This window comes from Bubalus bubalis, chromosome 5, assembly GCF_019923935.1.
Source record: "Bubalus bubalis isolate 160015118507 breed Murrah chromosome 5, NDDB_SH_1, whole genome shotgun sequence".
NCBI classification, from domain to species: Eukaryota; Metazoa; Chordata; class Mammalia; order Artiodactyla; family Bovidae; genus Bubalus; species Bubalus bubalis.
This window is the reverse complement of record NC_059161.1, coordinates 98,313,218-98,339,461: the sequence shown is the minus strand read 5'-3', so window position 1 is coordinate 98,339,461 and position 26,244 is coordinate 98,313,218. Positions and strand designations below refer to the sequence as shown.

The 26,244-nt window shown below is 44.6% G+C and overlaps 1 protein-coding gene across 1 annotated transcript in view; it reads left to right on the top strand.

Moving 5' to 3' along the window:
- The window catches only part of USP35 (ubiquitin specific peptidase 35), a 56,945-nt gene that overhangs the window by 29,562 nt on the left and 1,139 nt on the right, over positions 1 to 26,244 (top strand). Inside the window, exons 8-12 of the mRNA XM_045165802.1 lie at positions 22,044 to 22,137; positions 23,041 to 23,147; positions 23,596 to 24,097; positions 24,230 to 24,265; positions 24,374 to 25,126. Coding sequence (XP_045021737.1) covers positions 22,044 to 22,137; positions 23,041 to 23,147; positions 23,596 to 24,097; positions 24,230 to 24,265; positions 24,374 to 25,126 — 1,492 coding nt within the window. The remainder of the gene's footprint in view (positions 1 to 22,043; positions 22,138 to 23,040; positions 23,148 to 23,595; positions 24,098 to 24,229; positions 24,266 to 24,373; positions 25,127 to 26,244) is intronic.

Here is a 26,244-nt window from a genome sequence, read left to right as displayed (position 1 = left end):
GTTTTTTTCCCTGTAGTTTATTTCTAATCTCATAGCATTGTAATCAGAAAACATGCATTGATTTTCTTAAATTTACCACGGCTAGTCTTGTGGCCCAGTATGTAGTCAGTCTTGGAGAATGTTCTATGTGCACTTGAGGAAAATGGGTGGTCTGCTGCTTTTGCATGGAATGCTCTAAAAATATTGATTAAGTCCAACTTGTCTAAAGTGTCATTGAAGGCCTGCATTTCCTTATTGATTTTTTGTGTGGATGATCTGTCCTTTGATGAAAGTGGGGTATCAAAGTCCCCCATGATTATTGTGTTACTGTCAATCTCTGCCTTTATGTTTGTTAGGTTTTACATGTTAGCTTTACATGTTGAGGCACTTCTGTGTTGGGTGCATATATATTTATAATTATTAAATCTTTTTGAATTGAACCCTTGATCATTATGTAGTATCTCTGTCTCTTATAACACTCGTTTAAAGTCTATTTTGTCTGATATGAATATTGCTACTCCAGCTTTCTTATGATTTCCATTTGCATGAAATACCTTTTCCCATCCCCTTACTTTCAGGGTATAAGTGATGGTAGGTATGAAGTGGGTTTCTTGTTGTTCAATCACTCAGTCATGTCCAACTCTTTGCGACTGCGTGGACTATAGCACGCCAGGTTTCCCTGTTCTTAACCATTTCCCAGAGTCCTCTCAAACTCATGTCCATTGACTCAGTGATGCCATCCAACTATCTCATTTTCTGTCGCCCCCTTTTCCTCCTGCCCTCAATCTTTTCCAACATCAGGGTCTTTTCCAGTGAGTTGGCTCTTGGCATCAGATGGCCAAAGTATTGGAGCTTCAGCTTCAGCATCAGTCCTTCCAGTGAATATTCAGGTTTGATTTCTTTTAGGATTGACTGGTTTGATCTCCTTGCTGTCCAAGGGACTCTCCAACACCACAGTTCGAAGGCATCAGTTCTTCAGCACTCAGCCTTTTTTATTGTCCAGCTCTCACAACCATATGTGACTACTGGAAAAAACATAGCTTTGACTAGACAGACTTTTGTTGGCTAAGTAACGTCTCTGCTTTTTAATATGCTATCTAGGTTTGCCATAGCTTTTGTTTCAAGGAGCAAGTGTCTTTTAATTTCATGGCAGCAGTTGCCATCTGCAGTGATTTTGGAGCCCACAAAAATAAAGTCTGTCACTGTTTCCATTGTTTCTCCATCTATTTGCCATGAAGTGATGGGACTGGATGCCATGACCATCGTTTTTTGAATGTTGAGTTTTAAGCCAACTTTTTCACCTTCATCAAGAGGCTCTTTAGTTTCTCTTCACTTTGTGCCATAAGGGTGGTGTCAGCTGCATATATGAGGTTATTTATTGATATTACTTCCTGTAAAATTGATTCCAGCTTGTGCTTCATTCAGCCCGGCATTTGGATGATGTACTCTGCATATAAATTAAATAAGCAAGGTGACAATATACAGCCTTGACATACTCCTTTCCCCATTTTGAACTAGTCCTTTGTTCCATTTCCAGTCCTAACTGTTGCTTCTTGACCTGCATGCACACAGGTTTCTCAGGCAGGTAAGGTGGCCTATTATTTCCATCTCTCTAAGAATTTTCCACACTTTGTTGTGATCTACACAGTCAAAGGCTTTAGCATAGTCAGTGAAGCAGAAGTAGATGTTTTTCTGGAACTCTCTTGCTTTTTCTGTGATCCAGCAGAGGTTGATGTTGGCAGTTTGATCTCTAGTTCCTGTGCCTTTTTAAAATCCAGATTGTACATCTAGAAGTTCTTGGTTCACATACCTTTGAAGCTTAGCTTGAAGGATTGTGAGTATTACTTTACTAGCACATGAAATTAGTGCAAATGTGAAGTAGTTTGAACATTCTTTGGCATTGCCCTTTTTTGAGATTGGAATGAAAACTGACCTTTTCCAGTCCTGTGGCTGCTGCTGGGGGCAGTTTAGTCGATAAGTCGTGTCCAACTCTTGCAACCCCATGGACTGTAGCCTGCCAGGCTCCTCTGTCCATGGGATTCTCCAGGCAAGAATACTGGAGTGGGTTGCCATTTCCTTCTCTTACTATTCTCGGGGATCTTCCTGACCCAGGCATCGAACCCGGGTCTCCTGCACTGCAGGCAGAGTCTTTACCAACTGAGCTATGAGGGAAGCCCAACCAAATTTGCTGGTATATCGAGTGCAGCACTTTCACAGCATCATCTTTTAGGATTTGAAATAGCTCAACTGGAATTCCATCACTTCCACTAGCTTTGTTCATAGTGATGCTTCCTAAGGTCCACTTGACTTCACACTCCAGGATGTCTGGCTCTAGGTGAGTGATCACATCATTGTGGTTATCCCAGTCATCATGATCTTTTTTGTACAGTTCTTCTGTGTATTTTTGCCACCTCTTCTTAATCTCTTCTGCTTCTGTTAGGTTCATACCGTTTCTGTCCTTTACTGTGCCCATCTTTGCAGGAGATGTTGCCTTGGTATCTCTAACTTTCTTGAAGAAATCTCTAGTCTTTCCTGTTCTATTATTTTCCTCTCTTTCTTTGCATTGTTCTGTAAAAAGGCTTTCTTATCTCTCCTTACTATTCTCTGGAACTCTGCATTCAGATGTGTGTATCTTTCATTTTCTTATTTGCCTTTAGCTTCCCTTCTTTTCTCAGCTATTTGTAAGGCCTCCTCAGACAACCATTTTGCCTTTCTTTTTCTTGGGGATGGTTTCTTGTGTAGAAAGCATATATTGGTCTTGTTTTTGTATCCACCCAGCCAGTCTATGTCTTTTGGTTGGTACATTTAATCCATTTACCTTTAAGGTAATTACTGGTATATATGATCCTATTACCATTTTGTTCATTGTTTTAGGTAAATTTTTTATAGATCTTTACCTTCTGTTGTGTTTCTTGCCTAGAGAAGTTCCTTTATAATTTTTTGCAAAATTGGTTTAGTGGTGCTGAATTCTCTTAATTTTTGCTTGTCTGGAAAGCTTTTGGTTTCTCCTTAAAATCTGAATGAGAGTCTTGCTGGGTATTCTTGGTTTTCGGTTCTTCCCTTTCATCATTTTGAATATTTTGTGGCATTCCCTTCTGGCTTGCAGAGTTTCCGTTGAGAAATCGGCTGATAACATTATGGGTTTTCTCTTATGTTTTATTTGTCTTTTTTCCCTTGTTGTTTTTAATAGTTTGTCTTTAATTTTTGTCAGTTTGATTACTTGTCTTGGTGTGTTCCTTATGGGGTTTATCCTGCCTGGAACTCTCTGTTCTAACTGGACATGATTGACTGTTTCCTTTTCCATGTTTGGGAAGTTTTCAGCTATTATCTCTTCAAATGTTTTCTTGGTTCCTTTGTCTCTCTCTTCTCCTTCTATGACCCCTATAATGTGAATATTGGTGCATTTAATGTTCTCCCAGAGGTCTTTTAGTTCAATTCAGTCACTCAGTTGGGTCCAATTCTTTGTGACCCCATGGACTGCCGCATGCCAGGCTTCTCTGTCCATCACCAACTCCTAAATGATGTTAAGGTGATGTTAAAGGTCTGTTAGGCTGTCTTCATTTCTCTTCATTATTTTTTCTGTATTCTGCTTTGCAGCATTGATTTCCACTATTCTCCCAGGTCACTTATCCATTCTTCTGCCTTAGTTATCCTGCTATTGATTCCTTCTAGTGTATTGCTCATCTCTGTTTGTTTGTTCTTTACTTTTTCTAGGTCCTTGGTAAACATTTCTTAAATCTTCTCAATCTTTGCCTTCATTCTTTTCCTGAGATCCTGAATCATCTTCACTATTATTATTCTGAATTCTTTTTCTGGGAGGTTGCCTATCTCTACTTCATTTAGTTGTTTTTCTAGGGATTTATCTTGTTTCTTCATCTGGGAAATAATCCTATTTCTTTTCATTTGAGGTTGCTTTCTGTGATTGTGGTTTTAGGTCTGGAGGCTGATGGGATTGCAGTTCTTATTTCTTTTGTCTGCCCTCTGGTGAATGAGGATAAGAGGCTTGTGCAAGCTTCCTGATAGGATGGACTGGCTGTGGGGAAAACTGGGATTTGCTCTGGTGGGCAGGGCAGTGCTCAGTAAAATTTGAATCCAGTTGTCTGCTGATGGGTGGGGTTGTGCTCCCTTCCTATTAGTTCTTTGGCCTGAGGCGACCCAGTCCTGAAGTCTATATGCTTCTATGTTGGTGCTGCTAAGTCGTGTCAGTCGTGTCCGACTCTGTGCAACCCCATAGATGGCAGCCCACCAAGCCTCCCCATCCCTGGGATTCTCCAGGCAAGAACACTGGAGTGGGTTGCCATTTCCTTCTCCAATGCATGAAAGTGAAAAGTGAAAGTGAAGTCACTCAGTTGTGTCAGACTCTTCGTGACCCCATGGAGTGCAGCCCACCAGGCTCCTCCGTCCATGGGATTTTCCAGGCAAGAGTACTGGAGTGGGGAGCCATTGCCTTAGTAGGGCTCAAGAAAATAAGGTCTGTCACTGTTTCCATTGTTTCCCTACCTGTTTGCCATGAAGTGATGGGACTGGATGCCATGATCTTAGTTTTTTGAATGTTGAGTTTTAAGCCAACTTTTTCACTCTCCTCTTTTACCTTCATCAAAAGGCTCTTTAGTTCCTTTTCACTTTTTACCATAAGGATGGTGTCATCTGCATATCTGAGATTATTGATGTTTCTCCTGGCAACCTTGATTCCAGCTTGTGCTTCATCCAGCCTGGCATTTTGCATGATGTACTTTGCATAGAAGTTAAATAAGCAGATGACAGCTCTGGGAGATGGTGAAGGACATGGAAGCCTGGTGTGCTGCAGTCCTTGCAGTCACAAAGAGTTTGACATGACTGAGTGATTGAACAACAACAAAAGTAGGGCTATTGATGACCTCCAAGAGGACTTATATGGAGACACATCTCCTAGGACTGCTGCTGCCGGTGCCCCCATCCCCATGACAGACCACCATTGACCCACACCTCTGCAGGAGACCCTCAAACACTCAGAGGCAGGTCTCGCTCAGTGTCCTGTAGGGTCACTGCTCCTTTCCCCTGGGTCTTGTTGAGCACAAGATTTTGTTTGTGCCCTCCAGGACTCTCTGTTTTCCCCAGTCCTATGGAAGCTCTGTAATCAAATCCTGCTGGCCTTCCAGATCAGATTCCCTGTGTATTCCCAGTCCCTTGGCTGGATCTTCAGGCCTGGAAACCTAATTTGAGGCCTAGAACCTTCACAACAGTGCGAGAACTTCTTTGGTATTATTGTTCAACAGTTTGTGAGTTGCCCTCCTGGCAGCTATAGAGTTTGATTTTAGTGTAATTGTGCCCCTCCGACTGTCTTGTTGTGGCTTCTCCTTAGTTCTTGGATGTAGGGTATATTTTTTTAGTGGGTTCCAGTGCCTTCCTGTCAATGGTGGTTTAACAGCTAGCTGTAATTTTTGTGCTCTGGTAGGATAAGATGGGAGAAGGCAAGGGCAACCCACTCCAGTACTCTTGCCTGGAAAATCCTATTGACAGAGGAGCCTGGTAGGCTGCAGTCCATGGGGTCGCTGAGAGTCGGACACGACTGAGCAACTTTACTTTCACTTTTCACTTTTCATGCATTGGAGAAGGAAATGGCAACCCACTCCAGTGTTCTTGCCTAGAGAATCCCAGGGAGGGTGGAGCCTGGTGGGCTGCCGTCTATGGGGTCGCACAGGGTCGGACACGACTGAAGCACCTTAGCAGCAGCAGGAGAAGATGAGCACACATCCTTGTACTCTGCCATCTTGCACCAATCCTTTCATTGTAGTTTTGATTTGCATTTCTCTAATAATTAGTGATGTTGAACATCTTTTCATGTGCCTCTTGGCCACCTGTATGTCTTTTTTGGAGAAATGTCTGGGCCTTCTGCCCATTTTTTGATTGGGTGGTTTGCTTTGATGATATTAAGCCTTATGAGCTCTTTGTAAATTTTGTAGAACCATCCCTTGTCAGTCACATCATTTGCAAATATTTTCTCCCAATCTGTGGTTTGTCTTTTCATTTTATTTATAGTTTCTTTTGCTATGCAAAACCCTTTTAGTTTAAGTAGGTCCAATTTGTTTATACATTCTTTTTCATCTTCTTTTCCATTATGGTTTATCACAGGATATTGAATATAGTTCCCTGTGCTATACAGTAGGGCCATATTTATCCATTACGTATGTAACAGTTTCCATCTGCTAAACTCAAGCTCTCAATCCATTCCTCTTCCACCAGTGTCCCTCTTGGCAGTCACCAGTCTATTCTCTATGTCTGTGATTCTTTCTGTTTCATATATAAGTTCATTTGTGTTATATTTTAGATTCCACTTAAAAGTGGTATCTTATGATACTTGTTTTTCTCTTTCTGACTTATTTCACTTAGTATGATAATCTCTAGTTACATCGCCGTTGCTGCAAATGGCATCATTTCGTTCTTTTTATGGCTGATTAGTGTATTCCATTGTATATATGTACCACATTTTCTTATTCCATTCATTTGTTGATGGACATTTATGTTATTTCCATGTCCTGGAAATAACATATTTCCAGCTATTGTGAATGGTGTTGCTAGGCATTTAGGAGTACATATATCTTTTTGAATTATAGTTTTGTCTGTACAGATGCCCAGGATTGCAATTGCTGGTTCATATAGTAATTCTATTTTAACTTTTCTGAGGAACCTCCATAATGTTTTCCACGGTGGCTGCACCAACCCACGTTCCCACCAACAGGATAGGAGGATTCCCTTTTCTCCACACTCTCTGGCATTTGTTATATGAAGGCTTTTAAAAGAAAAGTGATTAATTATTTATTTTTGCTGTGCTGGGTCTTCGTTGCTATGCATGGGCTTTCTCCAGTTACATCGAGTGGGGGCTTTTCATTGCGGTGTCTTCTGTGGCAGAGCACTGGCTCTCGGGTACCTAGGTTTCAGTAGTTTCAGCTCTTGGGGTCAGGCTCTGTAGTTGTGGCACGTGGTTTCTAGCGTGTGTGGGCTTCAGTAGTTGTGGTGCATGGGCTTAGTTGCTCTGTGGTATGTGGGATGTTCCCAGAGCAGGATTTGAACCCGTGTCCTTTGCATCAGCAGGCAAATTCTTAACCGCTGGACCATCAGGGAAGTCCCTGTACACTTTTTTAATGATGGCCATTCTGACTGGCATGTGGTGGTACCTCATTTGGTTTGTGTTTCTCTAATAATTAGTGATACTGAGCATCTGTTTTACTGAAAGTTTTCACTTTCGTCTCAGATTCAAAGAATTTGTTAACAAAATAAGCTATTTGTTTTATACAAATAATACAAATATTTATTAGAGAATTATCTAGCTTACTTTCAGTATACGAACATTAAAAGAAAAGAGAAATAGAAACAGCAGAGGATACATCACCAAATTGGATTTTGACGAACATCCAGACTCAAACAGTGCTGGGAAGTCCTGTGTCACAGCACATATGGAGTCTCAACTGGGGAAAGGTCCCAAGTAGCGTGTCCACTCCATGGGTGAGACTTAAAAAATTGCAGTTTGTGGTTCACGCTTGAAATCCTTGGATGCAAACTGATGTCATCATCAATCTGCATAAAAGTAGAAGAGCTGTCAAGGTGACTAGAAGAAAGGCCAGCCAGGAGAAACAGGACTAGACATTGGACCATGGTGTTAGTGTTTCTCTAAGTATGAGAAGATTGAAGAATTTGGGCTCATAAAAGATAAAAAACATTACCTGAAAACATCTGACTATCTGAAGACCTGTTTTGTCCCTTTTTCCCAGAGCACAGAGTGAGCGCCTGCTTCCTGATATCCACCCTGAATTCCTTTCAGGGAATGTTGAAGGTCAGCAGTGTAGTGGCCGTGATTTAATCTTTGCAGAGGCAGTCTGCTAGTGCCAGTTTCCAGTCAGCAGGGCCCCTTCATAGCCACAGAAATGACTATGCTTTGGGGGCATTTCATGGCCACTGTGTCCCATGGCGCTGGAAAGGCTCGTTCCCAGGTCCAGAGAGGATTTCATTGATAGGCCACTCAGTGTGCTGTCCTTGGACTAGGCCCCATGAATACCAAGAAGCCTCCAGACCATACCTATCTTACTAGCCTCTTGAACCAGGAAAATATTCTCTCTTATTGCTTCTTCCCATATCTGGAGTTACATTATTAAACCCATTGATTTCACAGGGAACTAAATACATCCTTTTATCTGTAGCTCAGTCATATACTTGGTAATGTGAGAGACAACAATTTTCTGGAACAAGTGACATAGAACATAATATAGCTAGCCATTATTACTAAGGTCACAAGTAAGAATTTAAGCCAGGAACTATCATTAGGTATATCCCCAGGTCATCTGACTTAGTTAAATAACTTAGTGTTAATCTTAGTATTAACTTAGTGTTAATCTCCTGGTTGTAGATCATGGAGCATCTGATCTTTATCCAAAGATTGACTACTGATATAAGAAACAAACTTAAAGTGTCCTTTTAACAACTTAATTAAATTTTAAACACTAGAACAACAAGGAACTATATCTCAGAAATGAGTAACAAAACTGGAATTTAATGTTCATTGAAACATAAACATTTTTCATTGTTAAGGGCATTAACCCTGCAGCCAGGGAAGGCTTTGTCCCATCAAATAAAAATGAAGTTTGTCAGCGAGTAGAGAATAGCTAAGTGGATGTTTTGGGTTTCCCATAGCCCCTGACTGTTTGATTTACAGCTATTGCTTACCCATTTTAAACTCCCCAATTTAATTGCACTCATCTCACGTGCTAGCAAAGTAATGCTCAAAATTCTCTAAGCCAGGCTTCAACAGTATGTGAACCATGAACTTCCAGATGTTCAAGCTGGATTTAGAAAAGGCAGAGGAACCAGAGATCAAGTTGTCAACATCCATTGAATCATTGAAAAAGTAAGAGAGTTCCAGAAAAACATTTACTTCTGCTTTATTGACTATGCCAAAGCCTTTGACTGTGTTCAGTTCAGTCGCTCAATCGTGTCCTACTCTTTGCATGAACCCATGAACCGCAGCACTATGTGGATCACAACAAACGGTGGAAAATTCTTAAAGAGATGGGAATACCAGATCACCTGACCTGCTTCCTGAGAAATCTGTATGCAGGTCAAGAAGCAACAGTTAGAACTGGAAATGGAACAACAGACTGGTTCCAAATTGGGAAAGGAAAACGTCAAGGCTGTATATTGTCACCCTGCTTGTCTACCTCATATGCAGAGTAAATCATGAGAAATGCTGAGCTTGATGAAGCACAGGCTGGAATCAAGATTCCAAGAGAAATATCAATAACCTCAGATATGCAGATGACACCACGCTTATGGCAGAAAGTGAAGAAGAACTAAAGAGCCTCTTGATGAAATTGAAAGAGGAGAGTGAAGAAGTTGGCTTAAAACTCAACATTCAGAAAACTAAGATCGCGGCATCCAGTCCCATCACTTCATGCCAAATAGATGGGGAAATAATGGAAACAGTGTCAGACTTTAGTTTTTGGGACTCCAAAATCACTGCAGATGGTGACTGCAGCCATGAAGTTAAAAGACGCTTGCTCCTTGGAAGAAAGCTATGACCAACCTAGACAACATATGAAAAAGCAGAGACATTACTTTGTCAACAAAGGTGTGTCTAGAGAAGGCTGTGGTTTTTCCAGTAGTCATGTATGGATGTGAGAGTTGGACCATAAAGAAAGCTGAGCACCGAAGAATCAATGCTTTTGAACTATGGTGTTGGAGAAGACTCTTGAGAGTCCCTTGGACTGCAAGGAGATCCAACCAGTCCATCCTAAAGGAAATCAGTCCTGAATATTCATTGGAAGGACTGATGTTGACTGAAACTCCAATACTTGTGGCCACCTGATGTGAAGAACTGACTCATTGGATGAGATGGTTGGATAGCATCACTGACTCAATGGACATGAGTTTAAGGAAGCTCTGGGAGTTGATGATCGACAGGGAAGTCTGGTGTGCTGCAGTCCATGGGGTCACAAAGAGTCAGACACGACTGAACGAGTGAACTGAAATGAATTTAGGAGTAGACTATTTCCATGTTTTAAGGACATCAGGATAACAATAGTCTGAGAGTGCTGGGAAAGCTTGAAGGCAGGTGGAGAAGGGGATGACAGAGGATGAGATGGTTGGATGACATCAGTGACTCAGTGGACATGAGTATGAGCAAGCTCCAGGAGATAGTGAAAGCCAGGGAAGCCTGGTGTGCTGCTGTCCATGGGGTGGCACAGAGTCGGACATGACTGAGCGACACAACAGCAAAGCAGAATGAGCTTTATCTTCAGTGCTTTACCAGAGTACCATAATCTTTAGAGATCATTGTGAAATAGTACTTATTTACTTTACCAAAGGGGTAAGATATTTAAAAAAATAGGATTTTAAAAACAAATATAAATAACTTAAAGGCAAAGAAATTCACAATCTGTTACCAAAGTTGCATTCTAAGAAAACTTTGTTTTCTTAACAAATTTCAGTCTGGTACCCTGTTACTGTTAATAACAAAATGTGTTTATCTGGTTTCTCTTAGAAAGTCTTTTCTCTAAGTCTTGAAGAAGTAGCATTATTTTTGCAAAGGCATCAGAATGAAACCATAGAAGGCATGTTTAAAATCTGATTATGTTACAGTTGACAAAGCAACCTGGTCATTGCTGTGACACATAACACTTTCATATGAAAAGTAGAATTTTAATTGGCAACATTTTATCAGGACATATCAGATCTTTATGAATCCCACATAATTTTAGGATATCTGTATTAGTAAATCAGCCATATAGTATAATATATACAGATATATATATATATCACTCCTCCAGCAATACTTCTCATGTAATTTAACATGTCAAATGAAGCCAGGTAGTTTAATATCTCTCTTTGGGATGTCTCAGGGGCCCTCTAAAGCACTCCAAAGTCAGCTAGAGATCAAACGAACTTCATTATATGCAGAGTACATCATGAGAAATGCTGGGCTGGATGAAGCACAAGCTGGAATCAAGATTGCCAAGAGAAATATCAATAACCTCAGATATGCAGATGACACCACCCTTATGGCAGAAAGTGAAGAAGAACTAAAGAGCCTCTTGATGAAAGTGAAAGAGGAGAGTGAAAAAGTTGGCTTAAAGCTCAATATTCAGAAAACTAAGATCATGGCATCCAGTCCCATCATTTCATGGCAAATAGATGGAGAAACAGTGGAAACAGTGTCAGACTTTTACTTTTTGGGGCTCCAAAATCACTGCAGATGGTGACTGCAGCCATGAAATAAAAAGATGCTTACTCCTTGGAAGAAAAGTTATGACCAACCTAGACAGCATATTAAAAAGCAGAGACACTACTTTGCCAACAAAGGCCTGTCTAGTCAAGGTTCTGGTTTTTCCAGTAGTCATGTATCGATGTGAGAGTTGGACCATAAGGTAAGCTGAGCGCTGAAGAATTGATGCTTTTGAACTATGGTGTTAGAGAAGACTCTTGAGAGTTCCCTGGACTGCAAGGAGATCCAGCCAGTCCATCCTAAAGGAAATCAGTCCTGAATGTTCATTGGAAGGACTGATGTTGAAGCTGAAACTCCAATACTTTGGCCACCTGATGCAAAGAGCTGACTCATTTGAAAAACCCTGATGCTGGGAAAGATTGAAAGCAGGAGGAGAAGGGGATGACAGAGGATGAGATGGTTGGATGGCATCACTGACTCAACGGACATGGGTTTGGGTAGACTCCGGGAGTTGGTGATGGACAGGGAGGCCTGGCGTGCTGCAGTCCATGGGGTCGCAAAGAGTCGGACACGACTGAGCCACTGAACTGAACTGAACTGAACTGAGAATTTAATTTTAGAAAGTTTTGCCAAAACTATGAAAAGGGTTTATAACACTCAGTTAGATAGGATCATATAGGTCACTGTGAAATAGTTATTTACTTGGCCAAAGTAACAAAAGATTTTGAAGGTAAACATAGAACAGATCACTTTAGAGGTAAAGAAACTTAAAATTCATTATCAAAGGCAGTTCAATGTCTCAAAATTTGTACTATGCACAAAACTCTTTTCTTGGGGTCCGCCTTCCATAAATCTCTGTTTAAAAAAACAAAAATCACTTTATTCATTTAGAAACAGATACCTGTATATCAGACCTTTTTTTCTTAATAAAATGTAATTTCAATTTTCATACTTTTTTTTAAACTAAAAACACATATCGTACTATCCTTAAGCAACCCTGAACTGTCCTTTATATTAGCATTCTGTAAATTGGTGAACATAAATACCAGTGATAATTTCTAAAAACATTTGCTTTCTTATAGAGAAAATCTCAGGGTGGCACCAAACATACTCATTAATAGTGCAGAATCTCTTTAGTTTCTCTGTAAGAGGAAGTTAGTGTTCAGTAATTAATATTTTAAAATCTTATTTTATTTGGAAATGACCTAGCTATTCAGTAAACTTTCATCAATTAGTTTAGCACAACTCTAGAAATTCGAGTTACTCCAACCTGGAGAGACTATTTTAGATAGACATTCCTAAAGCATAATAAAGCATTTATAAATTAATAGAATTTATCTAAAAGCTCCTGTCTCATTTACATTTTTCTTTGTTTAAAAGTTTCTTCACTTGAGTTACTTTCCTTATGGACAAATTTAGCTTACATTAAACTAGGCACAATAAAAGTATTACACAGTGTTGATGACTCAAGACATGTCTTAATTAGGTTAGCAAATAAACATTAATGATGAGTCCCTTCAGTTGTGTCTGACTCTTTGTTACCCCATGGACTGTAGCCCACCAGGTTCCTCAGGTCATGGGATTCTTCAGGCAAGAATCAGATCAGATCAGATCAGTCGCTCAGTTGTGTCCGACTCTTTGGGACCCCATGAATCACAGTACGCCAGGCCTCCCTGTCCATCACCAACTCCAGGAGTTCACTCAGACTCACGTCCATCAAGTCAGTGATGCCATCCAGCCATCTCATCCTCTGTCGTCCCCTTTTCCTCTTGCCCCCAATCCCTCCCAGCATCAGAGTCTTTTCCAATGAGTCAACTCTTCGCATGAGGTGGCCAAAGTACTGGAGTTTCAGCTTTAGCATCATTCCTTCCAAAGAAATCCCAGGGCTGATCTCCTTCAGAATGGACTGGTTGGATCTCCTTGCAGTCCAAGGGACTCTCAAGAGTCTTCTCCAACACCACAGTTCAAAAGCATCAATTCTTCGGCGCTCAGCCTTCTTCACAGTCCAACTCTCACATCCATACATGGATTTCCATTTCCTCCGCTAGGGTATCTTCCTGACCCAGGGATCAAACCCATGTTTCTTATGTCTCCTGCATTGGCAGGCTTTACCACTAGAGCCACCTGGGAAGCCATAAAATATTTACTATTTCCCAGTTCATGTGAACCTGAAATTCATTTAGGTTGATTTCTCTTGTAATGTTTGATTTGTAAATGCTTACTTTTCTTTAAGTCAATTGAATTAGAGTTCATATGCAGATTAACCTCAGCAATATTATCCAAAACAAAGACACACTGAGACATACATAAATCCAGACAGAGATGTCATAGTTTTCTGCTTGAGATTTAAAATGCCTCTTTGACCCCTCCCCCCAACCCTTTCTTTCTTGGCTTGAAGTTCTAATTTACCCAAGGCTGAGGTCTCAGGCAAAGTGGGCTGTGTATTTCAAGGACATGCGAGGGTTAACGTCAAGCTTTTCCTTGTGTGAGTGCTTAGTCACTCAGTTGTGTCTGAGTGGCGGGCTTTAGCCTGCCAGGCTCCTCTGTCCATGGGATTCTCCAGGCAAAAATACTGGAGTGGGTTGCCATTTCCTTCTTCAGGGGATCTCCTGACCCAGGGATCGAACTCTGGTCTCCTGAATGGCAGGCACATTCTTGACTGTCTGAGCCACCAAGCTATTCCCTAGGCAGTGCTTTTTAACAGGCTACCTGTGTTTTAACTGCAAATGCAAAAAAACCAGTTTTGCAGTTTCAAAGAGAAAAAAAAATCCAGAGTCTAAAGAATATCATGGCCATCCTGTGTCCAAAAAAAAAAGTCATCTTTCTATAGTCACAGTTTTACAGCTGAAATATAGACCAAATAGTGCTAAAATTGACTGTGATAAAAGGGGCAGATGGGCTGATAAAAATCTTGGATCGTCCCCCTGGGGAGGTGGCGTCTTTGATCAGAAGAATCTGAAGGGGCAAAGAAACTTGCTAGAGTGGGGGAAGCTAGGCTCCTCACTCCCCTGATAGGGGAGGTTAGAAGGGGATTAGCTGATGGAGAGGGAGACAGCGAGTTGGGGAGGTAGAAGTCCACAACTGCACAAACAGGAGAGAGAGGGCAGTGGGGGACACTGTTAGAAATGTGGGCAGGCGCAAGGGAGAGCCTGCTTAAAAAGTGAACATTTAATGCCAATTTTTTTTAATGCCAGTATAATTTTGGCATTGTAGCATGGACAGTTGCCCTCACAAATCTCATAATTCTTTTTCCAGTTGTAACTTCTTAGACAATTTTAAGTTAGCTTCATGTACCTTACAGTAGGCAGAGAAGAGGGTCCAGCGTCTCACGCGGTGTCACATTCTTGTCTTTTTTCAGTCTGTGCGAGCCGCAAACATTCAGTAACTGCTCAGGGTTTGGACCACTTTTTAAGATTCCAATTCTCACATAATCCAGTGAGTATGTACCGTTCATTAGCTAACGAGCAATAAGGTGAATCTTGCCATCTGGGAATAAACTCTTCATCAACCTTAATCTCTTTCTTCTTGAAGAGGGGCGTTTTGTTTCACAAATCCTACTCAGCGCCAACCAGTGTCTTGTTTTCACTTTTGTCCCAGGTTCAAAGGATTTGTTAACAAAATAAGCCACTCCTTATATACAAATAAATAATATAAATATTTATTAGGGAATTATCTAGCTGGGTTTCAGTATACTAACATTAAAAGAAAAGAGAAATAGGAACAGTAGAGGATACATCACCAAACAGGTAGGTTTTTGGGAAAAGGTCCCAGCTAGTGCATCCGCTCCATGGGTGAGACTTCAAAAATTGCAGTTTTGGGTTCCTGCTTTTAATCCCTGGACGCAAACTGATACCATCAATCTGTGAGCAAATTGCAGCTCTGGCTTCATGTCAATGCTATTTTTTTGTCCTGTAAAACTTGGAATCTTGTTAAGCGCCTGGCACTTGGTTGACCAGTACCCCTCCAGGGGCTCAACAATTTCAGAATTTGTCTCCGATCTTATCTGTGGTGCCTCAAGTCTTGCATTCACAGCAGGCATTCAGGGCACTCCAAGTCAGGGCAGTGTCCAGGCAGGTGAAAAGCTAGGTCAGAGGCCTGCTCTGCTTTGTCTCTGAAGCCTAAACAAGACTATTGATTTACTTTCCCTAACAGCATTTTTTCATGCTACTGGCCATCTGTTTGTCTACTTTGGAGAAATGTCTGTTTTGGTCTTCTGCCTGTTTTTCTGTTGGGTTGTTTTTTGGTTGTTGAGTTGTATGAGCTACTTGTATACATTTTGGATATTAAGCCCTTGTTGGTCACATTGTTTGCAAATATTTTCTTCCATTTTGTAGGTTATTATTTTCATTTTGTTTATTTCCTTTGCTGTGCAAAAACTTTTAAGTTTGATTAAGTCTCATTTGATTTTATTTTTATTTCTATGGCCTTGGGAGTCTGTCCTAAGGAAACATTGGTATGTTTTGTATTAGACTATGTTCTATGATCTTTGTTTTGAAGTCTGTTTTGTCTGATAATATGAGTATTGCCACCCCTGCTTTCTTTTCATTTCTATTTGCATGAAATATATTTTCCCATCACCTCACTTTCAATCTTTGTGTGTCCTTTGCCCTAAAGTGGGTCACTTATAGGCAGCATATTGAAGGCTCTTGTTTTTTCATCCAACCTTCCATTCTGTGTCTTTTGATTGGAGTATATTTGTCCATTGACATTCAAGCATTCAAGGTAATTATTTATAGATCTGTATTTTTTGGGTTTTTTTTTTTTGCCATTTTAAACCTTGTTTTCCTGTTCATTTATTCATTTGGCTGTGCTGGGTCTTTGTTGCGGCATGTGCTATCTTTTAGTTGTGGCATGGAAACTGTTAGCTGTGGATGTGTGATTTAGTTCCCTGATCAGGGATCGAGCCCTGGGCCTCTGCATTGGGAGCATGGAGTCTAAGCCACTGGGCCACCAGGGAAGTCTCCCTGTTGATTTATATTTCTTCTTTGTCCCTTTCTTTTTCCTGTTGTGGTTTGATGATTTTCTTTTGTATTATAGTTCCCTTCCTTGTGTGTGGATGTGTGTGTGAATTTATTGTATGTTTTTGATTTGTCGTTACCCTGGTTTTCAAGCACGTTAACCCCTTCCTGTATCTACTTGCCATGGACTGGTAGTCATACAGACCCAGGTGTAGTCACACTGGATTCCAGCCCCAGTCCTCTCCCCACTTCTGGTACCTGAAGCCTGAGTTCCAGCACCCCCCGCTGCCAGCTCCAGTGGACCTGCATGTCAGGCTGGGGAGTGCCTGGTGGTACTGACCATCCGTGCAGTTCTCCCTCTGCTCTGGCTGCCACGAACAGCCCGCTGCGCTCTCCTCTGAGGCCGTGAGGCTCCCCTTCCATCCTGGCTGACCTCCTTGCCAGTGAGGAGGCTTCCCAGGTTGCAGAAGTCTTTCCTCCTTTATAGCTCCCGCCCAGTGGTAAACATCCCATCCCAATTCCTGTCTTGCTTGCTTGCTTTTTTCCCCTACCCAGTTACATGGAGATTTTTTTTTTTTTTTTTTGCCTTTTTAGCCCGTCTGAGGTCTTCTGCCAGTGTTCAGTAGACATTCTGTGAGGATCATTTCACATATAGGTGTATTTGTGGCAGAGGGTGAGCTTTATGTCCTACTACTCCAACATCTTAATCTCTCTCTGTGGTCAATACTTATAATCCCATAGTGTTGTGGTCAGAAAAGATGCTTGATATGATTCCAAGTTTTCTTAAATTTACCAAGGCTTGCCTTGTGGCCCAGCATGTGGTCAATCCTGGAGAAGTTCCACCTGCACTTGAAAAAGAATTTGTATTTTGCTTTTGGATAGAATGCTCTATGAATATCAATTAAGTCCATTTTGTCTAATATGTCATGCAAGGCCGTTATTTCTCTATTAATTTTCTGTTTGGATGATCTGTCCATTGATGAAAGTGTGTGGGGAGGGTTAGAGTCCCCTCCTATTCTTGTACTACAGTTGGTTTCTCCTTTTATGGCTGTTAGCATTTGCCTTGGGAGAAGGCAATGGCACCCCACTCCAGTACTCTTGCCTGGAAAACCCCATGGGCGGAGGAGCCTGGTAGGCTGCAGTTCATGGGGTCACAAAGAGTTGGACATGACTGAGCGACTTCACTTTCACTTTTCACTTTCATGCGCTGGAGAAGGAACTGGCAACCCACTCCTGAAGAATCCCAGGGACGGGGGAGCCTGGTGGGCTGCTGTCTATGGGGTTGCCCAGAGTCGGACACGACTGAAGCGACTTAGCAGCAGCAGCATTTGCCTTATATATTGAGGTGCTCCTGTGTTGGGCACATATATTTATAGTAGTTAGATCTTGGATTGATCCCTTGATCATTATACAGTGTCCTTCTTTGTCTCTTATAACAGTCTTTATTTTGAAGTCTGTTTTGTCTGATGAGCTACTCCAGCTTTCTTTTGATTTTTATTTGCATGGAATGCCTTTTTCCATCTCCTCATTTTCAGTCATGTGTGTCCCCAGATCTGAAGTGAGTTTCTTGTAGACAGTATATATATGGGACTCGTTTTGTATCCATTCAGCCAGTCTGTGTCTTTTGCCTGGAGCATTTAATCCATTTATATTTAAGGTAATTATCAATATGAATGTTCTTATCACCATTTTGTTGTTTTGACTTTGTTTTTGTAAGTCTTTTCCCTTCCCATCTTCTTTGCTTTCTTCTCTTGTGATTTGTTGACTATCTTTAGTGTGGAGTTTGGATTCCTTTTTCTTTTTTTATGAGTGTGTGTAGTGTAGATTTTTGGTTTGCAGTGACTATGAGGTTTTGATATAATAGTCTCTACAAGATTGTTTTTTAAGTTGCTAGTCTCTTAATTTCCCATGCATTTCCAATATGCTGCATTTCTGCTCTCCTCTTCTTAACATTTGCTGGTCTTGATATCATATTTGTGGGTAGATGATTTCTTACCTTTTTGTATGTTTGCCTTTACCAATGGGCTGTCCCATTCATACTTTTCTTGTTTCTAGTTGTAGCCTTTTCTGCCTAGAGAAATTCCTTTAACATTTGTTGTAAAGCTGGTTTGGTGGTGCTAGATTCTCCTAGTTTTTGCTTGTCTATAAAACTTTTGATTTCTCTGTCAAATCTGAACGAGAGCCTTGCTGGGTAGAGTGTTCTTGGTTGCAGTTTTCTCCCTTTTATCACCTTAGCTATACCATACCACTCCCTTCTGGCCTGCAGAGTTTCTGCTGAAAAATCAGCTGATAAAGGTATGGGGATTCCATTTTATGTTATTTGTTGCTTTCCCCTTGTTTTTAATATTTTCTATCTTTAACTTTTGTCAGTTTGATTAATATATGTTTCATTGTGTTCCTCCTTGGGTATATCCTGTATGGGACTTTTTCCTTTCCCATATTAGGGAAGTTTTCAGCTACTACCTCTTAAAATATTTTCTCAGGCCTTTTCTCTCTCTTCTCCTTCTGGGACCCTGTAATGCAAATGTTGGTGTGTTTAATGTTGTCCCAGAGGTTCATTTAGTGTATTTTCACTGCCCTAAAAATCCTCTGCTCTATCTGTTCATCCCCTTCCAACTCCTGGCAACCTTTTTACTGTTTTCCTAGTTTTGCCTTTTTCAGAACCATACAATTGGAATCATATAGTATGTAGTCTTTTCAGATTGAGTTTTTTAACTTAGTAATATGCATTTAAAGTTCCTCCATTTCTTTTCATGGCTTGAGAGTGCATTTCTTTTTAGCACTGGAAAATGTCCAGTGTCAGGATGTACCACAGTTCCATTTATCCATTAACCTGTTGAAGGATATAGGATATTTTGCTGCTTCAAAGTTGGCAGTTATGATAAAGCTTGCATCAACATACTTGTGCAAGTTTTTGTGTGGACATAAGGTTTCACCTCCTTAGGGTGGATACCAAAGAGTATGATCGCTGCATCGGATGGTGAGAGTATATCTGGTTGTGTAAGAAACTGTAAAACTTTCTTCCGAAGTAGCTATACTATTTTACATTTCCCCCAGCAATAAATGAGAATTCCTGTTGTTCCCTGTCCTTGCTAGCATTTGGTGTTGTCAGTGTTCAGGATTTTGGCCTTTCTTTTTTTAAAAAAATTAGTACTTAGTGGAATATAGTTGCTTGCTAATGTTGACTTAGTTCCTACTGCACAGCAGAGTGAATCAACTATATGTATATATATATATGTATATGTATATGTATATGTATATGTATATATACCCTCTCTTTTTTGGATTTCCTTCTCATGTAGGTCACCACAGAGCACTGAGTAGAGTTCCCTGAGCTATACAATAGGATCTAATTAGTTGTCTGTTTTATACATAGTGTCTATAGTGTATGGATTTTGGCCTTTCTAGTAGGTTATTGTTGTTGTTCAGTGGCTCAGCCGTGTCTGACTCTTGGTGACCCCATTTACTGCAGCATACCAACTTTCCCTGTCCTTCACCATCTCCCGGAGTTTCCTCAAACTCATGTCCATTGAGTCAGTGATGCCATCCAACCATCTCATCCTCTGTCATCCCCTTCTCCTCCTGCCTTCAGTCTTTCCCAGCATCAGGGTCTTTTCTAATGAGTCAGCTCTTTGCATCAGGTGGCCAAAGTATTGGAGCTTCAGCATTAGTCCTTCCAATGAATATTCAGGGTTGATTTCCTTTAGGATTGGTGTGATTTCCTTGCTGTCCAAGGGACTCTCAAGAGTTCTCCAACACCACAGTTTGAAAGCATCAATTCTTTGGTGCTGAGCCTTCTTTGTGGTCCAACTCTCACATCTGTACATGACTAGTTGGAAAACCATAATTTGACTCTACAGACCTTTGTCGGCAAAGTGATGTCTCTGCTTTTTAATATGCTGTCTAGGTTTGTCATAGCTTTTCTTCCAAGGAGCAAGTGTCTTTTAATTTCAAGGATGCAATCACTGTCTATGGTGATTTTGGAGCCCAAGAAAATAAAGTCTGTCAGAGTTTCCATTGTTTCCCCAATGTATTTGCCATGAAGTAATGGGACTGGATGCCATGATCTTAAGGTTTTTTTGAATGCTGAGTTTTAAGCCAGCTTTTTCACTCTCTTCATTCACCTTCATCAAGAAGCTCTTTACTCTTTGCTTTCTGCCATAGGGGTGGTGTCATCTGCATATCTGAGGTTATTGATATTTTTCTTGGCAATCTTCATTCCAGCTTGAGCTTCATCCAGCCCAGCATTTCACATGATATAACTCTGAATAGAAGTTAAATAAGCAGGGTGACAATAAACAGCCTTGATGTACTTCTTTCCCAATTTTGAACCAGTCCATTGTTCCATATCCAGTTCTAACTGTTGCTTCTTGACCTGCATGCACACGGGTTTCTCAGGCAGGTAAGGTGGTCTGTTATTTCCATCTCTTTAAGAATTTTCCATAGTTTGTTGTGGTCCACACAGTCAAAGCCTTCATTGGCTAGGCTTTATTGTAGTCAATGAATCAGAGGTAGATGTTTTTCTGGAATTCTCTTGATACTGTAACAGAAACATTTTAACTTTAATGAAATTTGGCTTATTATTTTGGTGATTTTTCTAAAAAGGTATTCGCCACACTCAAGGTCACTAGGTTTTCTCTTGTTTTCTAGGAGTTTTATACTTGAGCATTTTATGATCCATTTTGAGTTAACTTTTGTGATGGGTGTAGGGTTTGTGTTCAGATTACTTTTTTTTGGTGGGGGACGTGTACTTGTTCCAGTACCATTTTGTTGACCAGAGTGTCTCTGCCCCGTTCTCCTGCCTTTGCTCCTTTATTAAAGATCACTTGACTGTGTTTATGGGGGTCTGTTTCTGGGCTCTTTATTCTATTTATCGGTTCCCCTGTTCTTTGACCAGTACCACACTTCAGCATCTTTTTGACAAGTCTCAAAGTAAGGCTTGTTTTTGGCTGTGGGAGGAGCTCCAGGCAGTTTGTCCTCTCAGCTTCAACTCCAGGGGAACGAGGTTGGAACTGAACTCCAGGACTTCCTGACACCGCTGCTGCTGTGCTTCTCAAGCTGCCTGGGGAAGGACTAGCTTTGTTTTGTTTTTGGATTTCCAGTCTGCTGTAGACTCCTACTTTTGTAGAATATAATGCAATGACTTACTAGATGATGTTCATGTGTCTGTATAACAGTGATGTCAAGTCACTATACAAGTTTCTAAATGCTCTCTCCGAACTTGCTTTGTCGCAGCCTGCTAAGTGGACCACAATTTGGTTACACCGCCCCGTACAGTGGGTGCAGGTTAGAGAGATGGCCTGACCTGTATGCTCAGAGATTTTTGTGAAAACAGGAGCTCAGCTGGGGCCTGGGAATTGGGTTGTTCCAGGGGATGTGGTTGTCAGGAAGGACTTCTTCTCGTCTCCCATAGGATCAGACGTGTCAAGAGCCCTAGTCTGCCCCCACAGCGCCCTCTTTTTTTCAGCATATTCTTCACATTGACCCCTGCCTCACTCATTTGAGGAAAGAGGAACAACTTGGGGGTGGTCCTAGTGGAAGGGGCTCTGGTTGGAGTAGGGGCCTGCTACTCTGGATGGTCTGAACACCATCACCCAGGGACGCAGGGTAGAGGGTGTGAGCGGCTGGTGGTGATATTGGCATGGACTCTGGAGCATGTCTGAGAGTTCAGATATTAGAACCTTAGGACATTCAGCTCTTGGAGTCAGGGGCTGTTAGAACTGGAAGGGGGATGGCAGGGGTCATTTAATTGTCCAACCGAGTTGTTCACCTGCCCCCCTGCCCGGCTTCTGGCCCAGAGTTGAGCTACAAGTGTCTGTCCTGCCTGTGGCCTGGAGGCCTTGGGTTGCCACAGTGTGGGTGAGTTAGAGGCTCTTTGGGTGCCCCAGCTTAATTCGGGGTGCTCTGTTTTGAAGTTTCAGACACTGTGTGCTCCGTTTGACCGAGAACAACTCGCAGCCCTTGATGACGAAGCTGCAGTGGCTCTTCGCCTTCCTGGAGCACAGCCAGGTGAGCGCAGGGGGAGCGGGCTGTGGGGTGCGGGGGATGCTGGAGGGGAGGCCTGGTCTGACGCCTCGCCTTCACCGGAACCCGCCTGCACCTGCCTCCAGGCCCCTGCTTGCTGTAAGCTGTTGGGCCCCGGTCCAGGCGGGCGTGGGTTCACGGGCAGAGCCCATGGGGCCGGCTCAGTGCCCTGACTGGGCAGGAGAGGGCGAGCCAGTGGAGCCCCCCTGTGCGGCGCTGCCCACTTGGCTCCCGTCGGTGATCCAGTTGACCGTATGAGGTGTTGCTCTGTTGGCCGGCTGTCATTTTGGAGCACTCACACTGCCAGGCACCCTGAGGGCTGTATTTGTTTTATTCACTGCCTCTGCCCTCATGGAACCTAAAGGCCTTGACCAGGCATCACACAGGCCCTCTGCAGGGGCGGGGGCACGGAGGTGCATCAGCCAGTCATGCTTTCACAGGGCGCAGTCTGGTGGGGAAGATGGACCTGTAGACTGGAACTGTAGTGCTTAAGCAGAGAACGAGGCGTGTGTGGTTTCCACGCAGGGTAGGGAGAGGCTGATTATGAGGGGGATGGTGGCCCTTGGAGGACTGCGTGGGACAGGGGACCAGGCATCTGGGACTTGAACTCTAAGCTAAGCTTCTGATAGGGGAAAGGGTGTTTCAGGCAGAGGGAATGGCAACAAACAAGGGAAGAAAAACACATCCTCTATGTGGATGCCGTGCTCTTAGGTGGCATGGACTTGGTAGGATTGGAGAAGTCAGGGACAGACAGCTGGGAATGAATGGGGAGGCTGGGAGTTTGGGGCAGTGACTCCCCAGGGCGACCCTCAGGCCCCGCACGCTGTGGAGCTGATTGGTGAGTGGCCCCCCAGCTCCTGACTCGTCTCTCTCCCGCTTTGGTTGCAGCGTCCCGCCATTTCTCCAGAGAACTTCCTTTCTGCATCCTGGACACCCTGGTTCAGCCCCGGCACCCAGCAGGACTGCTCGGAGTACCTGAAGTACCTGCTGGATCGGTAGGGGAGGCGGGGCCTGGCTCTGCTCGGGGCTCCGCGTCTGCAGAGGGTGCTGGGGGGAAGCCCCGTGCCCCTGGGCAGCGCTGTCTCTTCCTGGAAACTGGGCTGTGGTCCGGCGCTTGTGGAAGGCTTGGAGAAGATGGGGACAGGGGCTGTGGGTGGGGGCACGTTCTGGAAGTGCTGAGGTGAAGCATGACCGGGGAGGGTAAGTGTGTGTATGTACACTGTGCTTGCCTGAGTGTGCACGTGTGTGTTTTCTCATCAGCGCTCTGGGGGCACGCGCACAGCTTTTTGTGGCAGGTTTGTGAGCTTTATGCAGGTTTAAGTATATAGCGTGCGTGCTTGTCCTGAGAACACGTGCAAGTGTGTTCCCTGTGCCACCTCCTGCACGTGTATAAACGTGTGTGACCCGTGCGTGTGGACGAAAGCCCTTTGCTCCCCGCGCCAGGCTGCACGAAGAGGAGAAGACCGGGACGAGGATCTGCCAGAAGCTTAAGCAGTCGAGCTCGCTCTCCCCGCCCGAGGAGCCCCCCGGCCCGAGCGCCACCTCCGTGGAGAAGATGTTCGGGGGCAAGATCGTGACTCGGATATGCTGCCTCCGCTGCCTCAACGTCTCCTCCAGGGAGGAGGCCTTCACGGACCTCTCACTCGCCTTCCCCCCACCCGAGCGCTGCCGCCGCCACCACCACCATCACCACCACCGCCGCCGCCGCCTGGGCTCAGTGATGCTCCCCGCGGAGGACGCTGGCGCCCAGGAGCCAGGCAGCGCCGGGCCTCGGAGGCAGAGGAAGCACTGCATCACGGGGGACGTCCCCCCCACCATCCTGGACATAGAAGGCCTGGGTCCCCACGGCCTCGGGGGACAGAGCGGGCAGGAGGAGAAGGTGGAGAGGGGGGAGAGCACAGAGGAGGAGGAGGTGGCGGGAGAGGAGGAGGAGGGGGAGGAGAAGGTGAAGGCGGAGGTGGAGGAGAAGGTGGAGGAGGAAGAGAAGGTGAAGGAGGAGGAGAAAGTGAAGGAGAAGGTGGAGGAAGAGGAGAGGGCAGCCCAGGAAGAGGAGGAGAAGGAGAAGGTGGAGGAGGAGGAGAAGGAGAAGGAGGAGAAGGAGGAGAAGGAGAAGGTGGAGGAGGAGGAGGAGAAGGTGGAGGAGGAGAAGGAGAAGGAGATGGAGGAGGAGAGGGTGGTCCAGGACGAGGAGGAGGAGGTGAAGAAGAAAGTGAAGGTGAAGGAGGAGGAAGAGAAGGTGGAGGAGAAAGAGAAGGAGGCCCAGGAGGAGAAGGAGGCGGCGGCTGATGGGGAGGAGGCGGCGGCCGGCCCGGGCCCAGGAACCCTCCAGAGTGCTGCGGCCGCCTCCGGGGACGGCTCCCGCTCCGTCCTGGACCTGGTCAACTACTTCCTGTCGCCCGAGAGGCTGACGTCAGAGAACCGCTACCACTGCGAGTCGTGCGCGTCCCTGCAGGACGCCGAGAAGGTGGTGGAGCTGAGCCAGGGCCCGCGCTACCTCATCCTGACGCTGCTGCGCTTCTCCTTCGACCTGCGCACCATGCGGCGCCGCAAGATCCTGGACGACGTGTCCGTGCCCCTGCTGCTGCGCCTGCCGCTGGCCGGGGGCCGGGGCCAGGCCTACGACCTGTGCAGCGTGGTGGTGCACTCGGGGCTGTCCTCCGAGAGCGGCCACTACTACTGCTACGCCCGCGAGGGCGCTGCCCGCCCTGCCCTGGCCCCGGGAGCCGCCGAGCGGCCAGAGCCCGACAACCAGTGGTACCTGTTCAACGACACCCGGGTGTCCTTCTCCTCCTTCGAGTCTGTCAGCAACGTCACCTCCTTCTTCCCCAAGGACACGGCCTACGTGCTCTTCTACCGGCAGCGACCCGAGGCGGGGTCCGAGGCCGAGCCTGGCTCACCCCGCACCCGGGCAGAGCCCACCCTCCACAAGGACTTGATGGAAGCCATTTCCAAAGACAACATTCTTTTTCTGCAGGTGAGCAGACCCCCATGGGCTTCCAGCAGCCCACCGGCTTGGATTAAGTGGCTGCTCCTCTCTCAGAGTCTTTTCCTTTTTCCTTTGATCCACTCACCTCACTCAGTGCTGGGGAAAAAAAAAATCAGTGGGCCAGACAGACCTCATGCACACACATTCAGTTCAGTTCAGTCGCTCAGTCATGTCTGACTCTTTTTGTGACCCCATGAACCCACAGCACGCCAGGCCTCCCTGTCCATCACCAACTCCCGGAGTTCGCTCAAACTCATGTCCATTGAGTCGGTGATGCCATCCAGTCATCTCATTCTCTGTCGTCCCCTTCTCCTCCTGCCTTCAATCTTTCCCGGCATCAGGGTCTTTTCAACACACATTAGGAAGGACCGTTTCTTATTAAGCTGTTGTGTGCTGGAGGAGAGGCTCTGTGAGTGAGTAGTGGATACGAGTGGGTGGGAAAGGCCTTTGGGAGGGTTTCCCTCTCACTGTGCCAACTCCAAAGAGTCTAGGGTGGCATCACATAGCAAGTGAAACAGCCAGGGCTCTGAGCAGCGTGAGGCATGCTGCTGTAAACAGCTGGGGTGCTCACACCTGGACCCTGGCCTTGCAGCACCTGGGTGGGGGACACTGGGTCTGCTTTTCCATTTCCACTGAGTCCTTCAGGGGGAGGTGGGTCTGGGGCCAGTGGTGAGGGGTCTCCAGGGCCAGCCCCAGCGCGGCAGGAGGGAGAGCTTTCTCCTCGGCAGAGTCTGTCCCTCCTGCCTCGACAGGAAGGAAGCCTGCAGAGAGGTCCTGGTCGGGTAGGAGGTGACCTTTGAAGTCTCTAGACTGTCTCCTCCAGGTGCCACCTGAGGCCCCTGTCCGCTGTTCAGTCTAGTAGTGGAAGTTCACCTCAGTAGAAGTGAGGTGCTGGGAGTAGTTCAGTCTAGTCAGTGGAAGTGAGTTCCTTTTCTCCAGGGTGCTGGGAGCTTATACTGGGAGGGGAGGAGGAATGGTTTCGAAGCCTAGATACAGGATGGCTGTGGGTCTGGCCCTCCCATCCTCCGGCTGAGCAGGAGTGCCCCTGGGGGGAAGCTGGGGCTCTCCTCTGTGCCCGGCTCTGGGGCCCTCCCCAGGGGTGAAGC